The sequence below is a fragment of the Saccostrea echinata genome, unplaced genomic scaffold (genome assembly GCF_033153115.1).
Source record: "Saccostrea echinata isolate AGI-Se365-2 ecotype Australia unplaced genomic scaffold, CSIRO_AGI_Sech_v1 ptg000030l, whole genome shotgun sequence".
NCBI classification, from domain to species: domain Eukaryota; kingdom Metazoa; phylum Mollusca; class Bivalvia; order Ostreida; family Ostreidae; genus Saccostrea; species Saccostrea echinata.
In genome coordinates, this window is record NW_026889779.1 from 7,856,946 (window position 1) to 7,877,939 (window position 20,994).

Here is a 20,994-nt window from a genome sequence, read left to right on the forward strand (position 1 = left end):
TGTGTTAATAAAATGCCAGTAAATGTAATATATGTTTTGGCACTTTGTCTGATCTGATGCATAGGAGCCAATGCTTAGATAGATTAATCTCATAATGTAGGCAATAAGGAACAACGAATGGAGAAAAAAAAACAGGGCTGAAAGCGATGACTGGTCAAGCCAAGTATATGTCTCAAAGTGAGATTTATATCCTCCAACCCAAACAAAGAATGGTCAAGGTCTCTCTTTACATGCATTCTTAGTACAATATCTAGATATCAGTGTTGCATAAAACCAACACCTCATGAAGCTGTGTACTTTAGATGTTAGAGATCTACCTCTGTATATTCTGACCTGGGGCTGGTGTAATTAAAGTTTACTGATAAGAATCACATTTAACATATGAAGTGTACAGGTAAATGCTTTCACAATACTCTGGGGGTACTGCTCAGAGCTTTCTTTGTCCCACAATGAGGTCTTTTGTTTATTCAAAAAAAAAAAATTCACCTTAACTAAACCCATATTTAAACCAATCTGACAGGTAGGTCATTTTATGTCAACAACCCAGTGCCCCAGAGACTTTTATATGTTTGAGATATCAACTACCAAGTAAGGATTAAATTAGTTTTAATGGAATAAGAATGGCTTTGGTCAGAAAAACAAACACAGCTTGAGTGTGATAAATCAGTTTGAAATTATTTGATTTCTATTGGTTCCTCGAACCTTCTTCATTGCATTTTGATTGGTCAACAGAATGTTTTTGGGAATTGATGCAGGACTTTTCCTGGTCTGCTAGAACTTACCTCGTCACTTTCTGACTGGTCAACATTGCCATTTTGGTCATCGTCTATGAGGCGGTGAATTTCATACACAGCTTCCAGACTAATGTTGTCTCGCTTGCACACAATGTCTTTCTCATCGCAAACTGAAAAACAATATAAACAACAAACTATGATATGTCAGTGAAAATCATGCTTTATGTAGCACATTTTCTTGCTAAATTATGCTACATAAAACAACCAGAAAGATTTACATGCAAGTTAACATATAGCAAATGCATTGCATGTATACCCCCCCCCCCTCCACCCCTTACCCCGGTAGTTGAATCCCTGGCCCTCGTTACCCACCTAAACTTTTCTCTTACCTATTGTATACATCGAAATACATGTATATGATGATCCTTCAAAATCCTTTTGAATACTATTTCAAAATACTTTTTTTAAAAATATGTCAGCCAACATGAAAAAAAAAAAATAAAGCACCACCAACATTTAGAAAATGCCTGGGTGTTTATTAAATCTTCTTTCTGATAATTAGATAATTACCTATCTAAAAGTGGCTTACAATAGTTACTGAATTTAAGGAAATATTACATGAGTAGGCTCTTACAAGGACATAGACATTTCTTATTCTTGAGGTAAATTCATACTATCACTGCAACATAAAGCATCTAAGTAAAGTATGTATATATGGTATATGTATGGATAAGACAAGTGACTGATCAGACTCATAGTCAAATTACCCTTTTAAACTGATACATTATAACATGCTTGGTGAGTTCATTTTCCTATTTTAACTATATATATTTATTTTCATCAACATTAAATCCTAGGGAGCTATATAACATCTCTGTATCTGACATATTAATTAGCATCCACAGACTTTGCTCTGATCAACATTTGCAATCAAGCAATCAACAGGATCAGCTGATCAGCTGACTGAGCCTCTTATAGGACAGGTTGATGGAGAAGTTTGTAAACTAACAAATGACTTATGTAAACATGTCTAGTCGGTGAACCTAGGGTGTTTCATGAGGCTTTAAGGTGGTTTGTCACTCTTGAGAGGAATTATAAAATAGAACAGCTGTAGTACAATTTGTTAGTGGCATTCTCTGAGGTGAAAAATCAAAATAATGATGTCAAAATATTTATTCATGAAATAGGAATGTTACAATGTTACAGTAATTAAAGATGATAGATCTGGAAAATAAATTCCCTAATCAAAAAAACCTATGGAATGTAATTTGAAGAATTCAAGATGAGATAAATATTAAACAGTTACTGAATGAATTACAATACAATGTACTTTTTATCATTTACTTAGTTACCTAGAAAAAGAGAAATATGAAACTTGAAATTTTCAGCTTAATGATAATTTGGAGCATTGTAACTACAATGTACTATTGAGAAAAACATTCAACATAAAAAAAAAAATCACACACTGTCACACAGAAGTTATTATTCAGAGTATCGTACATATAAAATAGAGGGGAAAAAAATAACAAAGTACAGGATATGATTCAGGAGTTTTTTTTCCCTTAGAAAAATATATAAACATACAGTCACTCTTCCTAGTATTAAAGAGCAGGTTTGCCGTACATCATGGTACTGCTAACAATACAACTTGATTTTTGACATACAGATGTAGATATCTATAAATTGATATATTCACCTTAGTTGATACCCATCAGAAGCAACCACCCATCATTTACCTTATGAAAAGATCAAGGACCTCTTCTATGCAGTTTGACTTTATAAATCCAATCAATACCAGTATTTTAATCACTTTGAAGTACATGTATATCAAAGAGGAAAAAAAAATATGTTTAAATTAAATGAACACTGTAATAATGAAAAAACCATTCCCCCTTAAAATTTCCTAAGCTCCTTTGACCCTGTATAAGGTAAATATTAATACTGTATATTATATCAACTACAATACATGTACAACATGTTGTTTTTTTTTTTTTTTTTACAATTCCTATAAGCATGTATTTCTAACTTGCACACAAAGCATGAAAATGGTACGGAAAAGGAAATTTACTTCCTCATACATACAAAGCAATTAATTCTACATTTCCAGAATGTGATTGCTTATTGCTTTCTGAACTCAATATGCCATCTTTCATCTAAATTCCAATATACGGGTAACAATATCTACCTGTACTCTACAAAATCCAATATTGAAGGGCATTGTTTGGTTACTTGTGTATCAACATTTAAACCATGTAGATCTTACTGAAACACTCAGCAAAGCAATAAAGTTTCCTCATAAATATTAAAATCAAACACTAGAAGACATAATTTCCATAGCTCCTCTTCACAATATTATTTCATGTCTACATGAGCATGCATGTAGCTGGGTTCTGAACACTCTTTAAAATACAAGTTTTCAATCTCCCTGATTAAACAAGTTCTTATCATTTCTATAGAAATCAATTATACACCACTCTTTTTCCCGTAATTTTGCTGTACAATTTTTTTTCTTGACTCTTCTATTTCAGGTTTCTATTTCATTAACATAACTTCTGGAGTTTGCTGTTGCTTCAGTAGAAACTGTAGCTCTGAGGTTGACATAACTATTCAAATTATGAACAGTGGAAATCTATGATTGAATTTTGAAGAAGACAATTAAAATTATCTGAAAATAAATACATGTATTACCCTAGATAATCCATGCCATGACTTTAATACCTTCTAGTTTATTTCTTTCCCATAATTATTATATGTTAACTACAATACAGAAGATACCCTATAGAAATATGCACTGGCTGATTTCTCTGAGGAGCACCTGTCTTCAAGCAGTAGTTGGACTATCTAAATGTGATTTTATCAAATTAGACATAGCAAATAATAACACAAAACAACACAAGACAATAATTACTCCAAAACAAAGCAAATTCATGACCACCCTCTTATCTGCTGATAATGCTGTGAAATTAACATGTACCTTTAAATATCAACAAAATGCAAAAGATATACGATAAACTGAATCAGAGTTACTAACAAATCAATATGAAACAAAGCCCCTGATTTAGAAACATTGTGCTGAACGGACCAACCTGCACACGCAAACATGCAAGGTTCACGTGGGTCTGAATTTGCACAATATTTAAAAAAAAACAGGAAATATGATGCTGTCAATACTATTATCTGATCACATTTATGTATATGAATGCCATCAGTTAAGTAGCATTAATTGGAAATGTAAACATGTAATGAACAAGTTGTAAATCTGTCCACGTTGTCTGCTAGTGTGAGGCCATCAAAGTGATCAAAGCTGTTCCCAGGTTTTACAGGGGCTCAGTCTGTGCATATCAGGCAAACCACAGATTCATGACAAAATTTTGAACCAAACCATAAAAACAATCCTCTTATCTTTGTCTTGATTTTGATTTTAACACAGATTGATTTCTATAGCTCTCTCAGGTTTAATGGTTCCTCCCAAGTTATAGGGCTTACATAATCTGATATAAAATGCAGACTATGTACAAAGTACTTAAATGATTTTGTATACTTATATAGATATAAATTATTTACAAAATACATAATTCAGTAATGGAGATGTCAGCATGCCACCTAACCATTATGTAAACAATAATGCATTTTATTTGTTTATGTGAAAATAGTTTTATTCTTTCTCAAAAATATCTTTCACAGCTTACACAAAACTTATGGTTTGCAATATTTTCTGATCAAAGCTTATTTATGTGTGTTCTAATCAAATATAAGTGATTCAGTCAAAGTTTACAAGTATCTTTTGGTTTTCATTTTCTATGTGAACACAGGAAGGATAGGGGAAAGTTGGTGTAATCTTCTGATGACACTAATCATAAAATAATTGGTGAATGTTCAAAAATATTTCAGTAACATTGAAAAATTATGCGAGTTAACATTGTTTAGTTAATAAATTTTACCTAAAATTTATAACTTTAAAGCAGAAGTACCAGTTGCTGTGTAATAGAAAGTGAAAATATGGGAAGGAAAAGTGAAAATAGGCTGATGATTTTGATCATCATGCCTTATACTAGATTCTCTTTAGTGTGAAAATGCAATAATCACATATAGTTTTAGTTTACAATGGAAAAAACTTTGGTGTTACTAAATGAAAACAATAACGATCATATCACTGCATCTTCTATATATATACATACATCAGATATTCATCAGAATCAATACACTGTCTAACTAAAACAATCAGTTTTTTTTTTTTTTCTTTAAGAAATTGATGAGGAGTACATCAAATCATCCTTTAGAAATGGAAAAGTTATAAAACTAATGGGATTTACACTAAAACATGTAACGGTTACAAGCTGGTAACAAGTAATGAACACATTCATCTTACAAACGTTCTTACCGATCACAAACTGTCCGTCCGAACCGTACGTCTCAAAGGACTTGAGTGGTTCACTTCTGTTTGTTAAATTGGTGGAGTTACCGAGTGCAGAAAAAGCAACGAACGCACACACTGTCGCATACAAGACAGTTGTCATTTTTAGAAGCCAATATAAATATCGCTCCGTTTTCATGTGGACAAGAAGATATTTTGAAACCAAATTTCATTATTAATCCAAATATATAAACAATATCGCATAATGTTCCGTTAAGGCATCATAGATAAACTGTTCCCTTTAAAACAAGAGTATCCCTTCTTCGCCATCACTTCTTTCGTCACCTAATGGAAGTCACCGAGAGTTGTCTATCTTTGATTTTTCGGGATTCCTCTGATTTGTTAGTAACATTGAAAGTTATTATGGAGTAAGTCATCAAATGTGAAAAAGGACCCTTCTTCGCACTTGAACTGCATTGAAAAAGAGAAATTTTCACTTTTTATCATTAACTTGCAATAATATTATTTGAATAATGAGTAAAACACGTACTTGTATGATTAACTACAATGAACAAGGGAGGTAATTTGAAAAGCCAGAAATTGCAATTTGTTATCATTTGATTGGTTGAAAGATGAAGATCACATGACAATAACATGGCTGCGCCCAGGCCTGGTGAGTTGGCTAGAGAAAGTTGTCATTTTTGTAAAGAATTCATAATCATTGCTGAATATATCAACAACTCAGTTTTAAGTTTGACACACTGATAAAAAAAAGTTGTCCAATTTAGACCTTGTGCAAAGTTATACATCTGTATAGAAAAAAGCAGAAGAAAAAAAAATATGTTGACACTTAGTCATGTATACAACAAAACAAAAAATCAGTTGATAATCCAGACTGCTCAGAAAGATCATTACTTAGTGACCAAAAAAAATTACACCATATAAAGGCCTCTTGAGTCCAGTTGAATTCAATGGAAATAAGTCATTTTAAAATAGGTTTACCAGTAGAAAACCAATTTGCTGTTTCATTGTGTAGATGACCTACATGGTCAGAGCTCCAAAGTTCTTGGTTGACTTGTATGCTTTTCAAATTAGTGGTACTCAATCTTTGGAAATATGTTCGCAGTTCAATAGGTCAGGCACAATCTCTTGATTAAGCTATATAGCTTAAATTAGCTACATAGCTTTATTAAGCTATTTAGAATAGCTTGATATAGCTATTTTATCATACTTTTTTCTTAAATGTGTTTTTTTTTCAGTTTGCACAAAAAGTAACGTCCGAGAGAGTTTTGGCCTGACGTAATAATCTCTCTCGGACGTTATCGTAATAAGTGATGCATTCTTGGTGTACTTCCAAAGGATTTTTCAACACACTGACTGCAATGCTGTTTAAAGATTAATTGTGGGATTTTTACGAGATGCAGAGTCAATCCGATAATATGAACTAAGACAGAAATATATGTAGAGACAGTGTGAACCGACATTTTAGGTTAAAATAAAATAAATACATGTTTTTAAACCCAGAAAGAGCAGTGGGGGAACAACGTAAACAAACCGGAGTGGCATACCTTTCTCTCTTATAATGTATAGTGGGGTATTTTTGTGTGGAACGATTATTTTGGGGTTTTCACGATTTTTTCCTATGGTACACATGATGAATAAGTGTAATAAATATAATTTGTGAAAAAATGTCTAACAAGCCCCGGGGTTGAATATCAGGGGTCCTGTCCACAAGTACCTGTGCAGTGACAGTATTCAACTTTGAACTCTTTCTGAAAATGATGCTTATAAAAATTGCTCATCAAATTGTGTCTCCTTGAGAGACTTTATACTCAAAAGTTCAAAAAGTTTTGGGGCTATATAAAGCAATCGATTTGTGACCACACAGTTACTTCTAGAATTAAATGATAAAGGAGTTCAGTTCTCATCAACAAGATTGTTGATTGGTAATAATTCAGCACAATGTGAAGCAGTCATACTTATCCATGCCTCAACACACACTAGGTGGTGTACAGTTATCCGAACAATGGAAATAAATCTTTTGCTTAAAAGTATTCAAAAGCTTCAATATTGGAACTATCTTTGATTTGGGATGCTATTCTGAATAGCTTAATAAAGTTACATATACCGGTATATAGTTAATTCAAGCTATGTAACTAAATCAAGAGATTGTGCTGAACCATACATATCTTGGACACATTTTTACTTGAACATCATTGCTTGTGATTTGTCTTGGAAGGATTTTCACTTCTACCAGCTTTTCCCATTGGCATGTTTATCCCATTAAATGACATTGTTAAATCTTTAGAGATTAATGTACCAAAACTAGGTAGATATTTGTTTAGATGTCATAATTTCCATTTAAAAGTCTATCATTTAATTACATGTTTAAACTTGTAACATATATCCTAAATACCGGTATATAACAAGCATAGTCTGCGTCCACAAATCACTTGAAATATTGCTTTAGTTTATACATGCACTTTCGTTTTCTCTGACTTGCACTTTTGTCTGTCAAATCTGGTTCAAATTGTTAACACCATGTCACAGATGTTGTGTTTTAATTTGTACATAAAATTGGCGCGCATTGCCAATCGAATGCGTTCGCTGCGTTTGTTTGTGTTGTGTGTTTAGTGTGAATGTTTTGGGAGATCATGTGACATTGTTTATTTTTGTATTTCCACGTGTTTCCGGTTAGGTGACCTAATGTGACCTTACAGCTGACCAATAACCGACTGTTTTATCTTATTAATATGCATGTTTAAATTTCTGCACCGAGTATTTAAGCACAGTACCCGCCAATTCTTAACCCCCACGCTTTTTGCCTTTACGGTAGAAGTCTTACATATATTTGAAACATAGAAGTATTCTTTCAAGTATTACTTGGAATTAATTTACTGGATTCCTGGTAAGCTTTCTGTTTACCTTTATTATAATTATTATATAAATGTATTTTATAATTTACTTTTATTAATTAATCCCGACAGCGAACAATCATATAATTTATGTGTTGTTAATGTCTGATGTTAAATGTAAAGTATTCGTTTTGTGTGTGTATTGTGTTGTGAGAGTGTGTTTAATTTATACTTTGTAGGTTTTTTGTTATAAGCACAGTAATAAATATAGTTGTGCCGAATCCAGTGTTGGATTTTTCCTACAAAAGACCCGGTGACAATGGCGCCCAACGTTGGTTTGTGCTGAAAACCAGGATCCAGGACTAGCTGCGAACGCCCAGGACCAAGCCAGTGTTTCTGTGACGTTTTGAAACAGCTACAATCTTCAAGAATGGAATTCCGTCCGATTCAAGTAGGCCTACATATTTTTTTTCTCGCTCTTCACTAGAGTACTTTATTATTAGAAGTGAATACCGCTTGTTAAACAGTGCGGAGAAAACCATTCACTAAATTGGTGGGAACCGTAATATACGTGTGTGGTGAACTGTACTCAGTCAGCTAACCGAACAATACCGCCTGTCCATTGTTTTGACCTATACCGTGAAGCGCAGCTCATGTATACCTAAGTAGACGTTAGTGCGGAGGACCATTATCTCTGCAGATCGATTGTCATTTGAGCTCATCAACATCAACATTTAATAAAAACAAAGTCAAGTGTGCACATCATTGTTTTGTGTTTGTCTATGTTTTTGTTCATATGTTTGTCTTTATGTATTTGTATTTGTTCTGTTTTGTAATGTGTGTGAGTATACCGGCCGGTGCTAACTAGTGCGCAAGGTGCGAGAATTGAAGTGTGAAAGAGATCGGGCTCGATATTCCTGTAATTGTGACGTCACGGTTTGTTTCGTTTTGTACTTTCGTAATACAGAAAAACGTGTTTTGTCAGGTGTTTCTGTTTGATCCAATTTATTTATTTTTTTTGTTTATTTATTGGCTGTCATTTTGAACGCGCTGTCGATTTCATCGTGCATTGTGGTGTTCATTACTATGTGTTGTCTACTGTGAATGTATTTTCCGATTTTTTGTTGAATGTTGTACATGTTTGTGTTCAACGTGCCTCCCTCTCCCTATCCCATTTTCCCCTGCGCATAGCGACAATCACTTTACAGGTATTACTAATCCATCAACTGCACGACATGGACTCTTGGACAGCTTGGACTGACAATCAGGTATTTGTGTTCTCAGTTATCAATGTCACTGTGTATATATTTTGAGTCTGCATGTGGGTGATAGTGTGTATGTGCATCTTGTTGATAAATGCGCAACGCGTTATTTGCTTTTATTTTGCTGGAAATTAGTTTTCATTATTTACAATTTGAAATCAAAATGTCAAATACTGCAGGAGCAAAAGATGATAAGGGTAAGAAGGAATTGCAAGATATCATTGATCAAATTAACAGTGAACAACATTTGAGAGTTTTGACAAAAGAAGAGTATGACAGATTACTCAATAAGGAACCCCCTACAGGTGTTACATTTCAACATCTCCCCACTAGTACACCTAAGGTTCAGCTCAACTTTGGTGAAGGAGCTATTCCTAAATTTAGATCCAAAGAATCTTTACTTTCACCAAGGTATTTTAGCCCATCTGCTCTGTATCAGAACCCAAATTCTACTCTGTGTCAAATTCCCAACCCTAACTCTGTTAAACTTCCCACATTTAGTGGAAGTGAACCACTGCAAAAAGGTGAAGTAAGTTTTGATGTATGGTCTTATGAAGTTAGGTGTTTGAAAAATCAATTACCTGAACATGTTTTGTTACATTCTGTTAGAAGTTCTTTAAAAGGGTTAGCCAGAGAGATGTTAATTCCTCTCGGAGAGTTTGCTAGTGTTGACAACATCCTAATGAAGCTGGAAGACTTTTACGGAAATGTCAGCACTGCAGAGAACATCATGCAAAACTTCTACAGTGATCATCAAAAAGAAGGTGAGAGCATTGTTGCTTATGGTTCAAGATTAGAACAAACTGTTTCAAAAGCTGTTAGACTTGGACATGTAGATGTAGTAGCAAAAGATTCAATGTTAAGATCAAAATTTTGGTCTGGATTGAGAAATCCCCAGTTGAGAAATGCTACTAGAAATAAATATGAAACTGTCAAAGAATTTCAGACACTGTTAAGGGAAGTTAGACAGATAGAGCAAGAAGAATTGAACTTAACTGTTGCTAAGCCAGTTCAGAATAATGTTGTATCAACAAATGTCGAAACATTAAATGTATCAAACTCTGATTTGCAAAAACAGCTCAGTGAACTACTCAGTCAAATGAAAAAGCTTGATGCTCGAATGAGTAAAATAGAACAAGATCAAAAGAATTTAACTAATGCAGAATCTTTTCAGAGACATACGCCTCAAGACAATTCCAAAGGCAACTTCAGAAACAGTTACCAAGGCAACAGAGGAAACTACCGGTACCAGAATTCAAGAGGAAGAGGAAATTTCTCACAGCAATATGGTAATAGAGGTTATGGTAAAGCACAGAGAGGTAATGATTTAAACTAGCAGCATCTTCTGTTGCAGGGCGGACAGAAGATCAGTTTACTAAAAGCCCTACTTTACCTCCTAATCAAGATCTATTGACCAGACTTGTAGGTACTCCTAATGAAGCAGACATTACTGTGTTTGGTACCAAGACCAAGGCACTTATTGACTCGGGGTCTATGGTCACATGTATTTCAGAATCTTTCTATGAATCTCTGAAGCCTATGCCTGAACTGTTAAGTTTAACAAATTTTGGACTTAGTGTTCGAAGTGCCAATGGCAGCGAATTACCTTACAAAGGTTATATAGAGTTACAAATCAGTGTTCCTTCTATAAGTAACTTTTCATGTCACATCCCTGCCCTTGTTGTACCTGAAACAAATTATTCGAAGAATGTCCCAGTTATTATAGGTACTAACTTTATTCGTCTTTGCAGACAAAACTGTGAGATGATGGCACAGTCGTCGGACATACCAGACGAGTGGCAGTTGGCTTTCGAGAGCATGAACGATGAGATGCCGGTCAGGACAACAAATAAGCATACCATAATAGTTGCTCCAAATGAGACCAAAGTCATTAGAGGTATTGTAAAAAATGTAAATAATATTGACTCTGCATTGACAGAGCAAACTAATACTAGTCTGTCTGGAGATCTTGTCATATGTCCTAGAGTTATTCCCCTTACCAAGGGTAAGCACACAGTTACCATTCCTGTTAGGGTGTGTAATCTTTCTGTTACATCTGTTCAGATACCTCCCAAATCACTTTTATGTTCTATTCATGGTGTAAAGGTAGTAGATTCTTGGTCTCCTGAATCTCAGAACTCAGGTAAGAAGCCCAGAAAATCTTTGGAGGATTTGAATTTACAGATTACTGAGGAAAACCTTACTCTAGATCAGGTAAGTGTAGCTAAAGACTTTCTAGGAAAATGGACACACTTATTTTCTGATGGCCCGACAGACATTGGCAAGACCAACCTATTAAAGCATGAGATCAAGTTGACTGATGAAACCCCATTTAAAGATGCCTACAGACGCATACCGCCAGGAATGTTGGAAGAAGTTCGACAACACATCAAGGAGATGTTGGATATTGGTGCCATAAGACCATCCCAGAGTCCGTTCTCATCTAACATTGTCCTGGTCAGGAAGAAAGATGGCAGTCTTAGATTTTGTATTGATTATCGGAAGCTCAACGCACGTACCATCAAAGATGCTTACAACCTACCAAGAATAGATGACACCATAGACAGACTTATCGGATCCAAATACTTCTCAAAATTAGACTTAACAAGTTCCTATTGGCAAGTGGAAATTGAAGAAAAAGACAAGGAAAAGACAGCATTTTCAGTTAGTGGAATAGGCCATTTCGAATGCAACAGAATGGGATTTGGACTAACGAATGCACCAGCCACATTCCAACGGCTGATGGAACGCTGTATGGGTGAGTTAAATTTAAGAGACTGTTTAGTGTTTTTGGACGACATCTTAATATTCTCACAAACTTTTGACGAACATCTTGACAGACTGACTGCAGTGTTCAAAAGACTGGAAAAAAATTGTTTAAAACTTAAGGCTAAGAAGTATGAGTTCTTTAAGCACAGCGTGACATATTTAGGCCATGTGGTAAGTGAGGAAGGTGTAGCCACCGATCCTGAGAAGACCAAGGCAATTTCAACCTGGCCGAGACCTCACAACATCAAGACACTCAGGACATTCCTCGGTTTTGCAGGTTACTACAGGAGATATGTCCAGAACTATTCCAAAGTGGTGAAACCATTAAACGACTTACTGAAAGGACATCCTACAAATAAACAGATTAAAGGTAAGACAAAGAACAAACCATCTCCATGGAAATGGGAAGACCAGGAAGAGAGAGCTTTTCAGGACATTAAAGGTAAGTTAACATCCCCGCCGATCCTTGCATTTGCAGATTTTGAGTCACCATTCATTTTGCACACCGACGCATCAACAACAGGACTTGGAGCTGTCCTCTATCAAGACCAGAGTGGACAGAAGAGAGTGATTGCATACGCCAGCAGGGGACTCAAAAACAGCGAAAGACATTACCCAGCCCACAAGTTGGAATTTCTCTCCTTGAAGTGGGCAGTTACAGAAAAGTTCCACGATTACCTTTATGGAAATACCTTCCAGGTTGTAACGGACAATAACCCCCTTACTTATATTCTTACCTCTGCAAAGCTGGATGCAACAGGTCATAGATGGCTAGCTGCATTGAACAACTACAACTTTTCTTTACACTATCGAAAAGGAGCCAATAACAGTGATGCAGATGGTTTATCGAGAAGACCCCAGGACACTGAAGAAATAGTTCCAGAAATGGTGAAGACAATTTGTAATTCCTACACTATTCAGAGAGACAATTGTCCACTGGTGGAAAATGTACTTCTACCCGTCAACATTCCAACATGTATGTCAGTGAGTTTACAAGACATTGGGGAAGCAGGTAACATTTCAAATATATCAGAACCCCTCACCCCTATCCCTGACTCCATTCAGATAGAAGATTCATGTGTATTCAGTAATGTTGATTGGGCAAAAGAACAATCATGTGACAAGGTCATTAAAAGAGTTATAGAATTATTGCAAGGTGACTTTGTTCCATCAAGTACCACCTTAAAAGCAGAATCTCCAGAAGTGAGTAAATTTATGAGAGAATCAAGAAAATTGTGTCTAATTAATGGTATTTTATACAGAAACACTATACTGAATAATGAAAATAGAAAACAACTAGTATTACCAGCTTCTTTCAGAGAAATAGCATTCCATCTACTACATAACAATTTAGGGCACCATGGCCGAGACAGAACTCTGCAACTGATGAGAGAAAGATTTTACTGGCCTGGTCTCGAGCACGACATTACGGAAAGCATCAAAACCTGTGACAGGTGTATAAAATTTAAAACCCCAGAGAAAGTCTCAACAGAACTTGTCAACATCAAATCATACCAACCTTTAGATCTATTATGCATTGATTACTTAGCTCTGGAAAAAAGCAAAGGTGGTTATGAAAACGTCCTAGTAATTACTGATCATTTTACCAGATATGCCCAAGCTTTTCCCACTCGTAATCAAACTGCTAAGACCACTGCTAGAATTCTGTTTGAAAATTTTATTGTACACTATGGCTTTCCCAACAGACTTCACAGCGACCAGGGTCGGAATTTTACCAGCCATGTCATCAGGGAGCTCTGTAAACTAGCTGGAGTACAACAGTCACGTACCACGCCCTACCACCCTATGGGTAATGGGATGGTAGAACGGTTCAACCAAACCCTACTTAAAATGCTCGGTACGCTGAACGACAAACAAAAAGAGGACTGGAAGTCATATGTAAGTACCTTAGTTCACGCGTACAATGTAACCAAACATGACAGTACGGGTTTTTCGCCATTTTTCCTCATGTTTGGGCGACATCCGCGCCTGTCTATTGACGCATATTTAGGCTTAGATACCGATTCTACCGAGAAGCCTAATAGTCATGACAATTACTCTAAGAAGCTTCAGAAACGATTAGAATATGCATACAAAATTGCTTCTCAGGAAGCTGAAAAGAGTAGTGCACGATATAAATCTAACTATGATACAAGAGTAAGACATTCAAAAATACAGGTCGGTGACCGTATTTTGGTAAGAAATGTTGGGTTGAAAGGAAAGAACAAATTGGCAGATAAGTGGGCCAAAGACACTTACATTGTAGTAGGTCAACCCAACATTGATATTCCAGTTTACAGAGTTAAAAAAGAGTTTGGGTCAGAAAAGGTGAAAACATTGCATAGAAATATGTTATTACCGATTTCATATCTCCCCAGGGTAGCTGATACAGAGCAAACCAATCCTAAGAGTAAGACTACCCCTGCCCCTGAGCAAACCATTCCTAAGAGTAGTAATAGGACTACCCCTGCTCCTGAGCAGACCACCCCTAATCAGATTATTCCTGATCAAGGTCTTAAGACTACCCATGATATGACACTCCCCAAGGAGAGTCCCACTTCAGATATGGTTGATACCGGTACATTGTCTGACTCGTCAACTTCTGATTCAGAATCATCAGATAGTTCCCAGGTATATGTGATTCCTCAGAGGAGGGTAAGGCCTGGCATTGTTCGTTTGAAAACTCCTAGTACAATAAAGGGTTCTCATGATTTTCAGGACACTATGTCTGCATCTGATCCCAGTGCTGCATTTACAGGTAATTCAACTTTGAATCGTAATGCAACATTTAGTGATACTAGTTCCTTTGTAAATAGTCCAGCTTCTAATGTACCCCCTCGTAGATCAACCAGACAGGTAAGACCCCAGACAAGTATGGTGAGTGGGTTTCACATCAGATTAATCCAGTGGTCTATTTTGTGTGAGTAACTTTTCCATTGTTCAGGGGAGAATGTCACATGAAATGATATTCTTCATTTTGGTTTTTATGACGTTTCTTGAGTATATAGGATGATGGTCTTCATTTTGGTTTTTATGACAATTCTTTTGTATATAGGAATTTGTATATTTTTGTGTTTTATTAACATTAATCTGATATTTATAAAATGTCAGGAGCCATTTTCCCAAGCAGGGGAGAATGTCACAGATGTTGTGTTTTAATTTGTACATAAAATTGGCGCGCATTGCCAATCGAATGCGTTCGCTGCGTTTGTTTGTGTTGTGTGTTTAGTGTGAATGTTTTGGGAGATCATGTGACATTGTTTATTTTTGTATTTCCACGTGTTTCCGGTTAGGTGACCTAATGTGACCTTACAGCTGACCAATAACCGACTGTTTTATCTTATTAATATGCATGTTTAAATTTCTGCACCGAGTATTTAAGCACAGTACCCGCCAATTCTTTACCCCCACGCTTTTTGCCTTTACGGTAGAAGTCTTACATATATTTGAAACATAGAAGTATTCTTTCAAGTATTACTTGGAATTAATTTACTGGATTCCTGGTAAGCTTTCTGTTTACCTTTATTATAATTATTATATAAATGTATTTTATAATTTACTTTTATTAATTAATCCCGACAGCGAACAATCATATAATTTATGTGTTGTTAATGTCTGATGTTAAATGTAAAGTATTCGTTTTGTGTGTGTATTGTGTTGTGAGAGTGTGTTTAATTTATACTTTGTAGGTTTTTTGTTATAAGCACAGTAATAAATATAGTTGTGCCGAATCCAGTGTTGGATTTTTCCTACAAAAGACCCGGTGACAACCATAAAAAGTACTTCTGCATATGCTACAAAACTCTACTACATATGGGTAGACTAATCATCTCTGTATTGTAACTACATTGCAAGAATTTTCAAACCTGTTACTGTTAATTTTCTAGAATATTTAATGCAAAAGTAATTGTATGCTTGCAAAACTTCACCACTAGTGATATGACTGTAGGTTAATTAACAATGGTTCCGTAGTCATTTGATGAGATTATTTGAATACAGATGACCAATTTCTTCCTACTCTCACAAGCTGTGGGCATCCAACAATAATGTTTATATGTACATTAGCATTTTTTAGAGCATTGTATTTCATCTGGATTTGCCCTCAATAGTTTATTAAATGGCAAAAATTATAAATCCAGATTCAGTGTAATACTGTTCAAGAAAAATCAAGCTCTTAAAGGTTTTAATGTACAAGTAAAAATCAGTGTAGAATACCCACATCGAGATACAAGATCAGCCAAGAGTTTCCTCAACATACCTGTTGAAATTGCCAGACAACATTAGCAGACCTAGCTTGTTAGTGTAGAAGTATTAATTTTTTTTTAAGGAAACACAGAGAGAGGATGGAATGATCCACCCGTTTTTGACTATCAGTCCTCTAGTGTCCTCCAGTCTTCACACAAAAGGACAAATCTGAATAGGAGAGTTGCCTACCCTTTATCTACCAATGAGGATAAAGCAATGAGTGGCAGTTCAGGTATGTTTGATTGGTGGGGATAAAAACACAATGACCAAGACTGGGTGTTTAATTTAAGTGTACCTGAATTCAAATTGATAAAACGACTTGAAGTCATCATTTATTGATCCATGATTCAAACTCATATTTGTAAACTAGAATATTCTTTTCCTATAGTTTAATTTGCTTACCTCATTTTAATTTGTAAATTTGAGAGATGTGATGTTTCTTGATTATTGATATCTTTCCAAGGTACCACATTGAATCCAACTGATGGACCTCCTGTTCTTATGCCAGCATCTCTACATGGTACCACTCTAAACCCCTCCGATGGACCCCCTGTACTTACGCCAGTAGTTAACCCCTCCCCAGTGCAGCTTCTGCCCCCAGTACCCACCACCTGTGCCCCTTCCCCAGTTCCCCTCCTAATTCCTGGAATGGTTGTGGCACCACCTGCTGTAAACACAGTTGTACCAGAAGTCACAAAGGACAATTTAGTAGGGTTTAACTGTCTAGAGGAGGCAGTGGAGGGACTGAAGCTCCAAAGTCCTGCAGAGTTAGTGGATACTATTACAAACTCACTTCACCAGAGTCTGGAGAAAGTCAAGTCCTCATTAACAGTAAGAATTAATTACCAAAAATTATTATGCGTAAATCTATGAGATGAAAAGAAAAAATTGATATAAACTCAATTAGTTTCAAAATTCAAATATACAGTTTGCTTAGGTTGTTCAGTAACCTGTATAGGATTAATCAATATTATGAAAAGCGTTTTCCAAATATTATTAGGAGAGGTCTTTTGACGATGTTAAAAAGAAGATCCAAATGTTCCGAGAGTCGTGGGATAAATTGTCTCACCCTGTGAAGTGCAGAATGTGCAGCATGGCAGATGGTACAAGTATCTTAGAGAATCTGTTTTAACTAATACATGTATTAAAGTATAATTAGCAAACACATACATAGCAGTTGGATAAATGATTATTTTTATCTTAAAGTCATTGTAAAGTTAATGAAAATGTTTCATGGATTCAAGACAGTACAATGTATTCTTATCTTCTGGTATACAGTCATTCTGTGTTTTTAACATACACCCCATAGTATTTTGTGTATCTTTCATGTTTTGCACAGCTTTAAAAAAGAACATCTATGATGCAGCATGGTCCATTCATCAAAATCTGATGGTAGACTACACAACAGAGGTGTGTAAATACATGTATTTACTCCCACAAAGATCAAAGGATTAATGCTTTTATACTGTCTGTCCTTCTTCTGCAAAACCTTTAATATTTTGCTTTAACTTTTAAACCATAGTACATAAACTCTTTAAGCTTGGCAGGCATATTCAATATTCAAAAAGCTCAAGCCAGTCAGTAAAATATGGGAAAAATACAGCAGAGACACAACACACATGTATGTCAGAAATCAAAATCATTGATCAGTACATGTATTTCTCATGCTGATGATGCACATTTAGGCATAATTTCTTACTTAAATTTTAGTACATTTTGAATTTTATTTTATTTTTTTTTCCAAGTTGATAGGTGCATTGCATACCCAGTACTTTTACTTTTTAGGTGAATGTTTGGATGGTTGGTATAAAAAAGATCATCCATGAATTAAAAAATCTCCCTGAACCGTCCGAGGCACCTGCTGAAGGTACAGAATCAACTGAAAAGAGTAACAGTCCAGTGACTCAGTCAGACTCCACTAACTCTGAGACAGGAACCAGTGTAGATCGGGCACCAGAAAACCAAGGTGTGACAGACAGTGAAACAAAAACAAAGGAAGTGGACAAGGAGCCTGACATACAGACAGACAATGATACAGAAGAAAAACCACAAAGCAGCACAGAATAATGTTGTTAAAGGCGATAGAGTCAGAAAAATGTTTGGGGTCAGTAATTGACATGATATTTCTTTCCTCTTTCACCTGTTTTCACTCCCTTAAAAGAATAAAAGCTGATAGTGTAAGAAAAGAAAGAAAAATAAGTATTGTTTGGTGTTGGATAAATAAAAAAAATTGTAATATCATAATTAGTATATGTTCAAAGAAATTGTACTTCTGTTTTTGCTAGTATTACATACTTTTACAAGGGCAATTTACACTAAAAATTTAGTATTGCAGTTTCAAAAGAATATAAAATGCAATTTAGACATAGTTGTTGCTTATTTTTAATTGTTATGAGTAGGATCTGAGATCACTTTTTAGTGGCAATATTTATTATATGGTGCTTTACTTTAGATGAGGTTACTATAAATTATGGATTGTAATAAATACAAGTAATTTTTGGTATCTTCACATCGGATATGTTGACAACCTTGGATAGGTCGACCTCCGTCCGCGGCCCCATCAGTATTTATTATATAAATGATTTGCAAAAAAATGTGGATATGTCAACCTCAGTAATGTCAACTACCCCACTTATCTCAACGTATATTCACAGTCCCTAGAGCAAAATGTACCTGGAAGATGTCAATTTTAGGGCTATTTTCTGCTCTGCTAAACCTTACTGTTTGTCAAACAGTCACTTGTCACGCACGGACGACTCCATGTATCTCAACATCGTAAGAATTTTACACCTTTCAAATCCATGTTTTGACTGCACACTGTACAGTTAATTTTGACTTTATTTGTAAATGAAGCCCAAGCAATCTCGGATGTCGATAAGACGTTTAAAGTTTTAAAAGCTTGGCTAATATCATTGATAAGTCTACTGATTCTGTGTAAACAAACAAACCTGTATTTATATCAAAACCTTTTTTAAATTTGATTTAAAAAGGGCAACTTAATTATAATGAGTAACAAACACATTGAATCCAATTCAGATATTTTATGTAAGAAATTTATTTATTTTATATTTTGTGGTATAAATGCATTCATCAGGTAACAATCCAATCAACGAAACATTTAACTGATGATTAATTTAAAAAGCTCAGATTCATATATATGTAACATCACTGCCTTATTTCAAGTAGACAAATGTTTTAAAATTTTGTGTTTTTTTAGCTCACCTGAGCTGAAAGCTCAAGTGAGCTTTTCTGATCACCCGTTGTCCGTCGTCCGTCCGTCTGTCTGTCTGTCCGTCTGTCCGTCCGTCCGTCCGTCTGTAAACTTTTCACATTTTCAACTTCTACTCAAGAACCACTGGGCCAATTTTAACCAAACTTGGTACAAAGTATCCTTGGGGGAAGGGGAGTTTAAATTGTTAAAATAAAGGGCCAAGTCCCCTTACAAGGGGAGATAATCAAGAAAAGACAAAAATAGGGTGGGGTCATAAAAAAATCTTCTTCTCAAGAACCACTGGGCCAGAAAAGCTGAAACTTAATTTTAAGCATCCTGGGATAGTGTAGATTCTAAATTGTTAAAATCATGACCCCCGGGGGTAGGGCGGGGCCACAATAGGGAATCCAATTTTTACATTGAAATATATAGGAAAAATCTTGAAAAATCTTCTTCTCAAGAACCACTGGGCCAGAAAAACTGAAACTTATGTGGAAGCATCCTGGGGTAGTGTAGATTCTCAATTGTTCAAATCATGACCCCCGGGGGTAGGGTGGGGCCACAATAGGGAATCCAAGTTTTACATTGAAATATAGGAGAAATCTTTAAAAATCTTCTTCTCAAGAACCACTGAGCCAGAAAAACTGAAACTTATGTGGAAGCATCCTGGGGTAGTGTAGATTCTAAATTGTTAAAATCATGACCCCCGGGGGTAGGGCGAGGCCACAATAGGGAATCCAAGTTTTACATTGAAATATATGGGAAAAATCTTGAAAAATCTTCTTCTCAAGAACTACTGAGCCAGAAAAGCTGAAACTTATGTGGAAGCATCCTCAAGTAGTGTACACTCTAAATTGTTCAAATCATGACCCCGGGGATGGGGGGGGGGGGGGCACAATAGGGAATCCCAAGTTTTACATTGAAATATATAGGAAAAATCTTCAAAAATCTTCTCTAGAACCACTGGACCAGAAAAACTGAAACTTATGTGGAAGCATCCTAGGGTAGTGTAGATTCTAAATTGTTCAAATCATGGCCCCTGGGGGTAGGGCGGGGCCACAATAGGTATTACAAGGGGGGAAGTCTGGTAATGAACAGCATGGCCAAAGTTACTCAGGTGAGCGATGTGGCCCATGGGCCTCTTGTTTGTGTGTGTGTTTTTTGGGTTCAGTGAGTTCTTTTTCCTGAAATAAGAAAAAGTGTGCATAAGATTGTTTTTTTTGTCTTACCTGTGTCAACTTTTACAGTTCAAGTTTAAAAAGGGGTTTTCAAATCCTTTTGAAGTAGTCTGAACATAACATTACATGTGGAATGTTTAATGGAAAACATTCCATAAATTTAGAAAGCTTTTGATATGAAGAAAGAATAAGATATATTTTTAGCTCACCTGAGCTGAAAGCTCAAGTGAGCTTTTCTGATCACATTTTGTCCGGCGTCCGTCTGTCTGTAAACTTTTCACATTTTTGACTTCTCAAGAACCACTGGGCCAATTTCAACCAAATTTGGCACAAAGTATCCTTGGGTAAAGGGGATACAAGTTTGTTCAAATGAAGGGCCACACCCT

The 20,994-nt window shown here is 35.6% G+C and overlaps 2 protein-coding genes across 4 annotated transcripts in view; one reads left to right on the forward strand and one right to left on the reverse strand.

Annotated features, from left to right (window-relative positions):
- The window catches only part of LOC133197195 (stromal interaction molecule 1-like), a 29,277-nt gene extending 23,817 nt beyond the window's left edge, over nucleotides 1-5,460 (reverse strand). For 2 of the 3 annotated variants that reach the window (XM_061333100.1, XM_061333099.1), the window contains exons 1-2: nucleotides 5,116-5,459; nucleotides 783-904 (exon numbers count right to left, since the gene is read on the reverse strand). In XM_061333100.1, coding sequence (XP_061189084.1) covers nucleotides 783-904; nucleotides 5,116-5,287 — 294 coding nt within the window. In that variant the 5' untranslated portion in view covers nucleotides 5,288-5,459. Of the gene's footprint in view, nucleotides 1-782; nucleotides 905-5,115 lie in introns of all 3 variants that reach the window. The other variant, XM_061333098.1, reaches the window with a different exon arrangement.
- Nucleotides 5,461-5,730: 270 nt separating this feature from the next.
- On the forward strand, nucleotides 5,731-20,311 carry LOC133197196 (steroid receptor RNA activator 1-like). The gene is made up of 6 exons (XM_061333101.1): nucleotides 5,731-5,761; nucleotides 16,302-16,451; nucleotides 16,683-17,050; nucleotides 17,220-17,322; nucleotides 17,559-17,629; nucleotides 18,005-20,311. The coding sequence occupies exons 1-6, from the start codon at nucleotides 5,743-5,745 to the stop codon at nucleotides 18,284-18,286; spliced, it is 993 nt and encodes a 330-aa protein (XP_061189085.1). The 5' UTR covers nucleotides 5,731-5,742; the 3' UTR covers nucleotides 18,287-20,311.
- The last annotated feature ends 683 nt before the right edge of the window (nucleotides 20,312-20,994 follow it).

Coding starts and splice junctions, on each gene's coding strand:
- LOC133197196 (XM_061333101.1), top strand. Junction 16,452..16,682: donor AGCAATGAGTGGCAGTTCAG/GTATGTTTGATT, acceptor TATCTTTCCAAG/GTACCACATTGAATCCAACT. Junction 17,630..18,004: donor TGGTAGACTACACAACAGAG/GTGTGTAAATAC, acceptor TTTACTTTTTAG/GTGAATGTTTGGATGGTTGG.